Source organism: Manis javanica, chromosome 12 (assembly GCF_040802235.1).
Source record: "Manis javanica isolate MJ-LG chromosome 12, MJ_LKY, whole genome shotgun sequence".
In the NCBI taxonomy this organism is placed as follows: domain Eukaryota; kingdom Metazoa; phylum Chordata; class Mammalia; order Pholidota; family Manidae; genus Manis; species Manis javanica.
This window is the reverse complement of record NC_133167.1, coordinates 55,077,597-55,090,992: the sequence shown is the minus strand read 5'-3', so window position 1 is coordinate 55,090,992 and position 13,396 is coordinate 55,077,597. Positions and strand designations below refer to the sequence as shown.

Genomic DNA, 13,396 nt, shown 5'->3' with positions numbered 1-13,396 from the left:
GAAACACCTAAGAGTTTATCTACTTCACAAGAAGCCTGGGGCTTGGCGTAATTTTCCACAGTATGAAAGCAACATAAATGATTAATTTATAGATTTATTTCCCTATTGTTAGACATTGTTTTGTTTCCAATTCGATTATTATATTAAAAACATGTAAAAAGTTGACCAATATCACAGCAAAAGCATCTTCATATCTATAGCCTTACTAAATCCTTTCATTTCCAAGGAGAGATTCTCAAAAGTGAGGTTGCTGAGTCTCAGGATGTGAACATCTTATATTTAATACCTGCCAGTTACTAAAATGATGGTGTTGATCCAAATTCTCACCAAGGGTATAGCAGAATGCCCCTTTCCTCACATTCTTGCCATCATTGCATGTTGTCAATATTTTATATTTTAATAGTGAGGCAAATAATACCTTAATGTTTTATAATTATTTAGTTTAATCTCTCAGGCCATTATTGATGTTGGCATCCTTTCACATAGTTTATTGATGATTTACCTCTTTTCTGTAATTGTCTATTTTTTATTGATTTTGTTGGGTTATTTATTTATCAATATGAAGAATTATAACCCTTTGTCTTTCATTTAAATTGCAAATATTTTTCTCCCAGTCCATTTTTTGTCCTTTAAATTGGTCTACGATATCTGGAAAACTCATATTCATCCCCAGAACAACTCAAATATCACTTTCTCAGGTTTCCTGGCAGAATTAGTCATTCCTTCCATAATACACTCATAATATTTTGTTCATATCCCTGTGTGCTGAATTATAACTAGAAACTTTTTCCTCCTGATCAAGAAAATATATCAAAATGCAAGTCAAACAGACTAACATGAAAATAGATATATTGCTGAAACTGATTTCAATTTTCCAGAAGTAAATTATTCACAAACTTCAGCATTTTCTTTTTACTTATCATTAGTGCTACCACACCATCATTCATTTTAGAGAATCTTGGTTTCATTCTCAACTGTCTCCCCATAAAAACTCTTGTTTTTCTTTGCTCATCCTTTTTCATCTGTGAGTACCACCTTCGGAATCCCTGGAGGACGCCACCACTGGTGTTGCCCTCTCTTCCAATATCTGTTGCTGTTTGACAGGCCACTGCAGATTGTAGAGGCCTGAAAGGACAATTATTTAGTTTGCTCACAGTTCTGAATTTGCACAGGGCTCAGCGAGGAATTTCTGTCTCTGTACCACACAGGTCCGCTGGGAAGCTGAACCAGGCCTGGAGGTGGTTCCGATGGCTCACTCTCCTAAGTCGAAAGTTGACTGGCGGCTACCTGAGTTCTTTGCCACATGTGCCTCTCTCTGTAGTGCTGCTTGACATTCTCAAAGATTGGCTGGGTTCCAAGAATGACCATTTGAAACTACACTAAGTAAAATCAGCCAGTCTTTTGAGAACGGGCCCTGAAATTGGCACAGCATTAGCTAGGCTGTGTTTTCGTCAAAGCAGTCACAGAGTCTGCCCAGTTTTAGGAGCAGGAGAATGGACACAGACCTCACTTTCTCAGTGGGAGGAGTGGTAAAACATGTATGGCCAACCTTAATATACCATAATCTTGCTGTGTAATGGGGTCCTTCTAAAGTTGTCAAACAAGTCGTTAGTATTTGCTGTAACCAAGGCACATCCCCTTTCCTACAGAAACGTGGAACATGCTTTTCTTGCCTGCTGACTCTATCGCTTGCTGTCCCAGGCACAAAATTATATGGTAAGTGACTCTTGTTTCCAACAGGCCCTTCGGCTTCTGCCGAGGAGTCCAATCTTGACTAATGAACCAAGACAGGGATGAGATAAAAGAGTTTCTTCTCCAAATTTTTTATTCTTCAGTCTTTGTGTCTACAAATTTTTCTCCTTAAAGAACTCTTTCCCCTGTAATTTATCAGCTTACCTCAATACTTCATTAAGTATGGCTGTATCCTGAACTGCTGCTTAGCCTGTACTAATGACAAATTATTTGTAATATCTGCATTATTAATGTGCCTTAACTCCACATTTGGAAAGCCTGTGTCAGGGACTCTCTAGCCTCTCTTGAACCAACTTCTCCTATAAAAACAATATTTTGTAAAATTGTCCATGTAACTTTCCAGATCTAAAAGAATGCTGTTTGAATTTTATTTCACTCCACAACCCCATAGTATGCACTAGAACTGAACATCTAAAAGAAAGTTCCTATAGACTAGGAAAGGGCCACATAAAGCAGGGAAAATCATGAGGCAGTTTTGCTGTTTCATAATTGTAAGAATTCTACATTTGTTTTTTAATGGAAAAAGTTTTCTATTTTCAAAAACTTAAAAGAAAAATTAAACTGCCTACTAGGTTCCACTCCCCCAGGAACACTGCAATGTTCCTATCACCTTATGTCAGTGACTTTCTTCAAAATGACCAGTGAGAACTATGACAGGTACTTTTACATGTTTAGAACACTGAGACACAGACCCTTTTGAACCACAGATCAATTAATCTGTGAACCACAGCTGGAATTTGTAAGGTGCCAGTTAATTCCACCTCCTGCCCCTCAAGACTCCAAGTCAACTGCAAAGTAGACATTAAGGTCAAATATGGATCAAAATACCTGTTATTATGATCATTAAAGCTGGACCAGAGAATGGCATTGAATTTGCTTTCTATTTTTTCTCCCTAACATCTACTCATTGATACCTGCCTGTGGAGAGAGTGGGGTCTGAGCCACAGACACACAGTGGGCTGCTGTGGTGGGTGGGGTGTGGCCTGCCTCTTCCAGGGGGGACTTCCAGCCAGGTCAGCCAGAAGCAGAGAGAGTAGAGAACCTGCAGCCCATGGGCAGTCAGGGTCTGCGGGGAGAGCCCTTGAACTGGCTTCCCCATGGTGGCCTTCTACCCCTAGCCTCAGCAGCCTGTTAACACTGCCCCCTCACTCCTATAGGGAAGAGAAAAGGAGGAGGAGAGAGGGGTAAAAGCAGCTTCTCCGTGATTTCTGAGAGAGTAGAAATTTCTAACTTGTACGTCTATAGGAAAATGGGAAGAGATCATGTAAAATGTAAATTACAGACAGTAATGTATGTAAAATAGGCTAGTGCTCTCTCCAATGTCCTGAAGGGTTCCATCACATTCATAACACACATTCTATAAAATTTTCTTTAATATGTAAGCATATATAATTTAAGTCACATAGCTTTTCTTTTAAAATACTTTCTTAGAGCACACAGTAAGAAAGTGAAAAGACAACCTTCACAATGGGAGAAAATAATCTACAAAGTCTCCATCTGATAAGGGATTAATATCCACAATATAGACAAAACTCCTACAACTCAACAACAAATAACCAAATTAAAAAATGGGCAAAAGACTTGAATAGACATTTCTCTAAAGAAGATATACAACTGTCCAGTAAGCCTATGAAAATATGATTAATATCATTAGTCATTAGAGAAATACAAACCAAAATCACTATGAAATACCACCTCACACCCAAATGGATAGCTGTAATAACTAAAAACAGAAAGAAAAAAAATTAGAAAATAACGAGTTTGGGCAAGGACATAGAAAAATTGGAAGACTGTACATTGTTGGTGGGAATGTAATATGATACAGCTGCTATGAAAAACATTTTAGTGTTTCCTAAAAAAGTTAAACATAGACATGCCAGCAATTCCATTCCTAGCTATTTATCCAAAGAATTGAGAACAAGTACTCAAACAGATACTTAGATGCCAATGTTCATTGCAGCACTATTCACAATAGTTAAAAAGTGGAAACAACCCAAGTATTCATTGTTGTATAAACGAATAAATAAAATGTGGTATATCCATACAAAGGAATATTATTCGTTCATAAAAATAAATGAAGTTCTGACACATACTACAACATGGACGAACTTTGAAAATACTGTATGCTAAGTGAAATAAGCCAGGCATGAAAGGATAAATATTATATGATCCCATTTACATGAAGCACCTAAAACAGACAAATTATCCTAGAGGCAGAAAGTAGGTTAGAAGCTACCAGGAAAGGGAGAAATGGGAGTCATTGCTTAATATGTACAGAGTTTCTGTTTAGGGTGATAAAAAGTATGGAAAATACTGGTGATGACTGCACAACATTGTGAATATAATTAATGCCACTGAATGTTATGATTAAAAATGATTTAAATGGTAAATTTTATGTAATGTACATGCTTTGCCACAATAAAAAATTGTAAATAATGTAGTCTTGCAAATACTCCAGTTTATAACAGAAAACCATACTCTTCCTTATTTAAGGCAAGTTTAATAAGACTGTTAGCTTTACTACTAATATATTTTGACTGTATCTCATGCATTCATTTCTGGTTAAGTAAACAAAAATAGGACAAATGTAAGCATTCATTCTGCCAGGAATTTAGTCAGAATCAGGGAACCAATAGGTTTATGAGACAGAGCAGAGGTGATTTTTATTTTATTATTTAGTATTTTATACTCTGAAGGGTTATTCTTTACTGAATGCTAATATCACATATCTATAAACACAGAAGACAGTGGTTGGAGGTTTTCTTGTTTCTTATAGTTGTAAATCTTTTGGAAAATAGCAATATAGCTAGTTGTAGGAGAGAAGCTGAGGAGAATGTTCTAAGCAACATCCCTAAGGAATTTCCAATTCCTCTTTCCTCCTTGAGCCTGAGGATATAATATCAATAGTGGTCACAGACAGATCTTTACCTGGCTTAAATCTCCCTCTTTTCCAAATTCCTTCTTTCTCATTAGAAATAATTTAAGTATGGTTTGGGACTTTAGATGCTTTTGGAGAGTTAATGTTTTTTCCACATGATTTTCTTTCTCCACTGAAAACAGGGATATATTTTTTCTCTGGACAGTCCACTGGAATTAAGTGCCAGACTGCTGAAAGGAAAATAAGGTCTCCAGGGTATAGACATTACCAACATCAGAAAAACTCATAAAAATTCTGTTTCCAGAATTTTCCCTTTAATCTAAATAACTAGGGATTGAGATAATATTATCTCAATAGCATTTCTTTCAAATTAAACATCCAAGTTACTCTGATTTATTAATTATTAGCAGAACAATTATGCCACTTTTTCTTTTAAAAGAGTAGGCAATTAAGTTCCTACATCATTGCATTTTTTCTCCCAAAATTTCCTTTTTAGGTGTTCAAGGGTAACTGCTTTTATCATAATTTTTCAAATAAAGAACCTAAGACCAGAGAGGCTAACCCAAATCCAAGGAGATTCAGCACTGAATCTTACACACTCCCAAACCCCTTGCAGAGCATTTTTTTATAATCAGAACAAACTGTGCATGGGGAAGTGACTGGATGAACATTAAATATTAAATATTATTGGCTTATTGAACTATGAATGTCCTTATCATTCAAAAAGGTCTTATTAAAACTAATGTGGATCCAGCATTTTGTGCTACAGGTTAAGTTGTGCCTACCCTGACAGGATAGTAACTAGTAAATTGGTTGTATTAGTGATCTATCCATTTGCAATATGGAATTCTCCTTGTCGTTATTTCAAAGTCTTTTGTCAGCAAATCTGGAACAGACTTCGAACTCCCCTTGTTTATTTTTTTAAGCAATAACACTGGTAGATGGTGCTACCATTTAAAATTTCTTGTGGGTTGGTGGCTGGATCAATAGTGATGGGTGGGGTCAGGGATGGTTTGGGAGACGGACATTAAGAGGTCATGGCTAGAGGACTATGTGAAGCTAAAATGGCCTTTTTACTTGAGACGTCATGTGCTTAGACCCACATACAGAGAGGGACAATGGTCCCATGATCCCATGGCACATGATGGTAAGATCCACAACAGAACTGAAGCTTTGGTCCATCCTCTCCCCTCATTTTACAGATAAGAAGCCTGAAATCCAGAAGGCAAGTCCACAGCCAGAACACGGCATAAAAAGACAGCAAGACTTTAGAATCCAGAACCCAAGTACCTTCTGAGAATGGATCCTTTTAAATGGAAAACCTTTCTCTGGCTGAGCTAGGTATGCAAATTTGAGCAGAGTTGCTGAGAAGATATGAACTGCTCTGCCTAAGAAAGCATTTCCCCTGGAATTCTGGGGACCTGACAGCCTGGAAGGTAGAGAGGTAGGCTGAGAGAACCAGACTACCATGAGCTTTCCCTCACCCACAGTTCATCGGCAGACCTGCAGACGCTGGCTGGACACACACTGTTAGTGGGAACTAGGGAAGAGATGCAGTTTAAAGCCCAGGTTAACTCCAACAGAAACAGTTGGCATGTGCATATAAAGGAAATGGAGACATCACGAGAAAGTAAACCTCTGAGGATGGGCAGGAATTGAAAAAAAGTTTTGGGTTTCCATAATTCATGGAATTGAGCTTTTTGTATAGCAGCAAGCCCAGGGCCCAGAGCAAGGAGCTGTCTAAACAAGAGAATAAATTCTAGATTCTAATGGTCAACTGCTTCAGTACTAATTCTTTCTTCAACTTCTCAGTCCAATATATCCAATTACTTTTACTACTGTGTAATCAGAAAATAACTGCCCATATATGTCAGATGCAGATTAAATCTGCCTATAAACCTAGGCAGCAAGTATAAAATCCAGCCTAGATGTTTAAAGAAGCCAGTACTATTAAAGTACTAAAAACACACATCTTTGTCACTGAAGGCTGCTGAATCAGACCTCTTTGATCTTAGTGAAGACATTCATTCATTTACGTAGAAGGATGATTACTCGCAGGGCTGGCTGCTTTACAGAGTTCCTTTCTCAGAAGGCACCACTAGGGGCTTAATGCTCTACCTGCACTGTCTTGAAATTCTTAATCATTTTATTTTTGAATTTGTGTTTTGTAAGTGAAGTCCAATGGGACAAACGTGGAAGCCCTGGCAGACTGGAGCCTCATCTCATGTGTGGTCCTGCCTCCTGGGGGATAGAATCTCTTTGTCATCCTGTCTGCTCCCCTCCCGTGATCAGTGACCTCTGTTATCTGCCCCAAGTGCAGTCAGGGCACAGCTCAGGAAGATGGGGGTCAGGCGCACACCCTGAGCATTGAATCATGTCTGTGGCCCAGTGTCTGGTCTACACTTGCCCCACATATATCCCATGCCTGGAGGAGCTAGACTTTAAACAGCAGGTAAAAAACAGCATGACAGGTCATGAAAACGCCTTTTCTTGCTTTTTGAACAGGGTGTCCCACATTTTTATTGTGTGCTGCACTCCACAAATTATGTATCTGGCCCTGACTTTATCTGACCTTAACTGGCGATCTTAAACCAATGTTATTTTTAGATTCTTAGCTGAATAACCACAATGTATTTGGAAATAATCACTCCGATTTTACTAAAAGTACTATTTGGTTTCAAGAACTCTTAGTATTAAACACAAAATCAAATATTTTCAATAGTTCAATGGGGGCTGGGGCGGGAAATACTCTATTATTCTTGCCAGCAGGTATCATCAACAATAGAAAGTTTGAATCTGTGGTTGTGACCTGACAGTATAATTAATGCATGAAATGGAAAAATGATGGAATTTTTTTTTTTTTGCTGAGGCAGCCAAGAAAGAAAACACTACAGTGAAAATATCACTGTATATTTTCTATCACATTAGGAAGTTTTTAAAAAATATTGCTGCTTCTCTGAAATGCAGGTGTTTGCTCATAGGTAACTAGTGTTTTTTCATTATCTATCTGTCAGTATAATAAAATGTCCATAAGCCAGTGACATCAGAGAAATCAAAAGCAAGTGTAACAAATAGCTTTTTGTTTCTTTTTAGTTTTGTGTCTGCTTCATATCTTAGTATCTTACCTTGAGCTTGGCCAAAAGAAGTTCATGATCATGAAGAAGTTTTTTGGTCTCATCTTGATTGCTACCAATTTCTAGAAGATTGGGCTGTGATTCAGCCAGTTGAAGTTGCACCCATTTGCCACACTAAAAATAAAAATGAAATAAAATGCACTTTCAGTTCCTCTTGTTTCTTCCCCTTCACCCTTCCTCTTTTTCTTTTCTTTTCTTTTTTTTAGTTTCCAGTTATACTGTGAATACTTTATTCTTTCCACAGAGATGGGCCTTACTTAAATTGAAATACAGCAGGTCCAATATAAATCCATGCCTTGCCTTGCCTTTTTTATTCTTATGCTAAATTCTTTTCTCTTGGCATACTGGATTTAAATTTAAAACTCCCAAATGAAGAACAGGTGCAATAGATGACATATTATTGAATATTGCAAAATTAGAGAATAATTCACACAATTGTACATTCTCTCTCTCACAAAACCGAATTCCATAAAACTAGTGAATTTCCACTCGAGCAAGTAGGATACAAACTTCACCAAAGGGGAACAGTTTTGTAAATGCAATTTAGGCAGATTAGTGTCTTTATATTGGCCTTGCTTATTCAGCCGAAAAGAATAAACATGAGATGAAGCAATAGACTTTTATCTTATTTCAAAGTTAAAACATAACATTTTCCAACTTTTGTTCTTGATGTTCAATGAAGTCTGTAGAAAAATGTAAATAAAATCAAATGTGTGACAACTGCCATTTGGGCACAGCCCAGTTGTTTTCTACACTCAGGACTCTTCCTTCCACCACTTCAAGATATAATTCATCACTGTGCTACTGAGGAATTGCTTTTCTAAGAATCAACAGCTGATTAAGCAGGAGGAACCACTAAGAGGCACATGTACATGGACAAGTGAACTGCTGAAGAGAAATGAGAAAATCATGTGGCTATTCTGGATAATTAGTACCCTGAGACTATTTAGAAACAAGAAACCCGTACAGATCATACACAGACACTGCTATTCCTTTAAGATGGATTTTCCACTTTGAATAGCTTGGAGTTTATTTTATATTGAATGGCAGCATTTAAGGGAGGGTGGTGGGGAAGAGAGATGGAGAAAACATTCTTACAAACACAGTTCAGTTTACATAATAGTTTCTAGTGTACTTTTAGAGGGTTTTTGTTCTATCAATTTACCTCTGATTTTCCTAAAACTTTTTTCACATTCTTATTTCTCATGCTGTTCTAAGAAATGTTTCATATTTGAGGGAAATAAAAGTAACTTTGTTTTTACACAGTGAGTGTACCTCTTTTCCCTCACTGCTGAAACTTAGTCCCATAAAGTATCATAAAATCACATACAGATGATCAGTTTTTGTTAGGTCTGCTTCGGGGTTCTTTCCATGCCCACTGATTGCCTTTGAAAAAGTAAGGGAATCCACAGAAGTCCTGTTTCTGTGGGGCCGAGTCTCAAGAGCACTGGGCAACTGCTGTAGGAACACTTCGCATTCACTGCTCCTTAGAGTTAATTGTTTTGCTAGATGTCAAGCCCTGCTGTCCTGTTACAAATGCTGCCATTAACAGAAGATACTCAGCAATTAAGTGAAATTAAACAGGACTTGTCATCCACAGTTCTAACAAAAGGCCAGAAAGGTCATTTGATTAAGCTTGATGAGGTCCTGAAAGTAACTGGCTGGTGAGCACCAGCTTTTTTGCCGGACTCCCTTCATTCAATATTGAGTCCCTGAAATGGCAAATTATCTAAATTTAAGCATAAAGTTTCAGGGTATTTTGCAGGATGTTTTCATAGAGAATATGATCATGGATGTCTTTTTCAACCTAAAGATATGTGGTCATCTTTGCAAATAGGCAAATTGCTTGACATAAAATATGCAACAACCTTAAGCCCCGAGTTCCTGTTGCTAAGAGCAAATTTGACACATGCCCTTTGTACCTTCCCTGGCAGGGTCTTCATTCCCCCAACAATGTGACAGTGATTTACTAGTGCCTTCCACATGTCAAAGCCAGTGCTGGAGAGGGCACATGTCATATTCCGTGTTCCCTATGCCCCATCACACTCAAAACACTGCCACCCCCTATGAACTGGACCTTTCCTCCCTCCTCCATTGTATCCACTCTCAAAAATCATTAACATTTCACAGGTCCTCTTGACTATTCATGAACCGATAATCACAAATGCCTTGCCTTTAAAAAAAAAACGGTAATATATGGTAGGGTATTTGTTCTGTTTTTATCAAGTTCTTGTTCTGTTTTTATACATGTTTTTGGACTAAGTGAAAAACTCTAATTAGAGCGGCTGAAACAGGACAAGTCTCTCTTAGCTGCTGATTTTAAAAAGCAGTAAGATATACTTCCGTGTTTTTTTCTATATTCTATATACTGCCGATTGTGTGGAATGTTCTCTAGGATGATCAACAAACAGCAAGAAGCCCACAAGCACAGAGAAAAAAGAAAGTTGTTGGCTTACCTTAATGACAGCAATAACAATTTTGGAGTCCCCAGCCTGCACAGCTACTGAACTGACTGTTGTCGTAGAAAACTCCACACCAGGACTTCCTTGGCTAGACATGGTACTTTCGAACCAGAGTTTATACTTTGGGCAGTCTCTGTACAGATATGTGTCTGCTGGTCATTTCAGAAGGCAGCCACTGGGGTTACTTGGATTCATTCAGGGAAAGAGCTCAGCTCGCACTGATTGCTCTGCCAAAAGAAAGCACAGGAGGTTAAAAATAGACAACCCCATTGAGCTTATCATGAGAGAGAGAGGAGAGAATCGCCACACCCCTAGTATGGTAACACTACCGCCTGTTATTTTTGCCATTATCTTAAATGTAGAGGGCAGCTTCTAGCTCTCTCCCTATTGGCTGATGTTTGATAGCAAATGGAAAAAAAAATCACATCCTGACAACCCAAATGAATTTTACCATTAAATCTATACAGTTATTATGGTGGACTTTGAAACCACCTAGTCATTGACTTGAATATCAATCTTTTCAAGATTTTTGAAGTCTCCCTCATGCAAAGAAAATCCCCAAAAATGTAATTTAAAAATAAGTTCTGCCATTTGTTTCAGGATTAAGCCACAAAATTGAAATTTTAGATTAATCTGATTTTCTAAAACTTACTACCTATTGTGTAAGTTTTATGGAATGGTCATGTTTTCACAGATCCTCAGATTTCTTACAGACATTAAAAAATATGTTAATGAGGATTTATCAAGTTATGTTCCATTTCAGGATTTCTTTATGACTACTGTACTCCTCTGAACATTTCAAACTCAGTTATCACAACTACTAAGAAGTAATACCCTTTGCTGTTACCTTTTAATTGAAGCAAGGAAAATTTTCTATTTAATTAAATGTTAACCCTATGTATATTTTGCTAAAATTAAAAAAAAAAGAATAACATTGTATTTCAGATTGGGTTTTTATTCTCCTCTCTCTACTCCCCATGTAGGAAAATTATAGATAACTTCAAATCAGAGCCCAAATTCAACAGATTAATTCTTTTGCTAGAAACTCAATGTGTGTCTCAAGTTGTCCATGGTATTAAACAGCAGCTGTTAGATTCCCTGTCAAAGAACAGCTGAAAATGACACTGAAGTTTAGGTCAGAGGTCAGATGCAAGCACATCAGAGATACTGACTCCAAAGCTGATGCAGCCATTAGAAATCTCTGGAACAACGCCAGAACAGAGGATACAGCAATAAACAGAGTTAAATGAGTTCACCCGCTGTTTAAACCCTCAGCTCGATTTAAAAGCATGTTCAAGTTCAGGGCTAATATTTAGAAAGCCGAGTCAGCACCACTTTGTTTTGCTAACTAAGGTTCATGATAAAATTTTGAGTTAAAAGGGGAAAAGTGCTTTTACACATAGTTTGGTATTCAGCAATTACTTTTGTTTCCCAGAGCACGTCCTAGCTGCTCTGCAATTATAATAGCCATAACCCAGGTCCCTGCTCTCAGCATCTGCCTGCTGCTCAAGCAAGGAGGAAACCATGCCTGGATCCTGGTTCCTGGGCTCTACAAACTTAACCTGATGTCATGAGAGGAGCAGTTGGAGCAAGCTCCAGAGAGCAGATGTCTAGAGATGCATGATGTGGAAAATGTAAATGGTTTCACTTTATGGCAGGGAAGGAGAGCTTGCAGAGAACCAACCCAATCTCTTTGTGGAGGTTGCCTCAGTGCAAATAAAATGAGCAAAATCAGTTTTCAGCTAATCGCCCCAAAGAAAAACCAAGAGCTGACAACTGTGTCACATAATATCCACACCCTAAACTAAAATGCCCAAGGAAGCATTGCTTAAGACACTGTGTACATTGCAAACCAGAACAGCAAACAGTGACCTGCACCCAAAATAAACAGTGCACTTTCACCCAATGTTAATCCTATTGTTAGAAACTCAGTGTGTGTCCTAAGTTGCATAAAGGTCCTCAGGAGGCAAAGGGACCTTTTGGCAGCAGGCTGCAAAAACCATAGCTAGGAAAAGAGTGGTTTTGTCCACAAAGCCCCACTTGAGATGGATGACTGTGTGAAGGGTGTGGAGGGCAGCCTGGAATGTGTGGAATTGGAGGCCCACACCAAGGGAAAAGGAGAAAAGCGATGGAGAGAGAGAACATGGTTTAAAATCTTGATTAATTCCAAGGTTTAAGAGCAAAGGGAATTTAATTTTTAGCAAATAAATAAAAAGATAAGATACATGAGAGTTACTTGCATCCATATAACAGGCATGTTTTCTGCAAAAAAAAAATAAAAAATAAATGTCAAGATTTTGTTAAAAGATTAACCCAGCTATTCAGCAGCAACGGTAATGCCTTTTTATGTGTAGATGACCTTTCTTTACATTAATTTTAGCAGGTCCAGGGTGTTGCATAAAAAAAATGTGTTTCCTATATTGGTAGACATGAGCAATAATGCAAATTGCACTCATGAATTTAAGTGGTTTCTATTCTTTTTTTAATTCAAAGTTTCGGCTTTAAAATAGTCAAGACTTGAATCTTTTTTTTTTTCTCCCCTTACCTATCTTTTTTTGAGGGAAGTTTTTGAGTCCTTCAGTTTTTGAGTCCTTCCCTATATGGAAACTCTGTCGTTCAGACCTCTCCATTCACCTCTAGTACATTTAAAAACCTTGCCTATGTTTCTTCATCTCTAGCATGATATTTAATTGTAAAGTGTATTATTATCTCTATAAATAGTTTGGAGAATAGTTAACATAAAATATACTGTACTGAAGAAATTAGTACACTATAATTAGATAGATCTTTTAAAAAGCTTTCTCAGTTATAGTTTGTTTATACTTCACCTCCCCATCATCACCAACCCCCGTCCTCCCAAAAACAAAACAAACAAAATGAAAACCTTAGAGCCATTCTCATATCCTTTGAAGTTTATAGAGGATCTTGCAGAGGTTGTTATGTCTTCTCTGTTTATCCCTCTGGGAAATGCCTGTTTTTATACCAACTGAATTTTAGTGAAGTATCCTCCACGGGATATATCAAAAAGCTATAACTGGATTCTGAGCTGGAAATAGCACTTTTTCCCCCAATGTTTTTTACTGTAGTAAAATACACATAACAAAATTTGCCATTTAACTATTTTTAAGTGTATAGTTTAGTGATACTAAATATGTTCATTATGTTGTACA

General features: G+C 37.5%; 1 protein-coding gene across 4 annotated transcripts in view; it reads right to left on the bottom strand.

Annotated features, from left to right (window-relative positions):
* The window catches only part of CCDC141 (coiled-coil domain containing 141), a 176,451-nt gene extending 165,999 nt beyond the window's left edge, over positions 1–10,452 (bottom strand). For all 4 annotated transcript variants that reach the window (XM_073218601.1, XM_037000310.2, XM_037000309.2 and 1 more), the window contains exons 1-2: positions 10,221–10,452; positions 7,756–7,878 (exon numbers count right to left, since the gene is read on the bottom strand). In XM_073218601.1, coding sequence (XP_073074702.1) covers positions 7,756–7,878; positions 10,221–10,322 — 225 coding nt within the window. In that variant the 5' untranslated portion in view covers positions 10,323–10,452. The remainder of the gene's footprint in view (positions 1–7,755; positions 7,879–10,220) is intronic.
* Between the last annotated feature and the right edge of the window lie 2,944 nt (positions 10,453–13,396).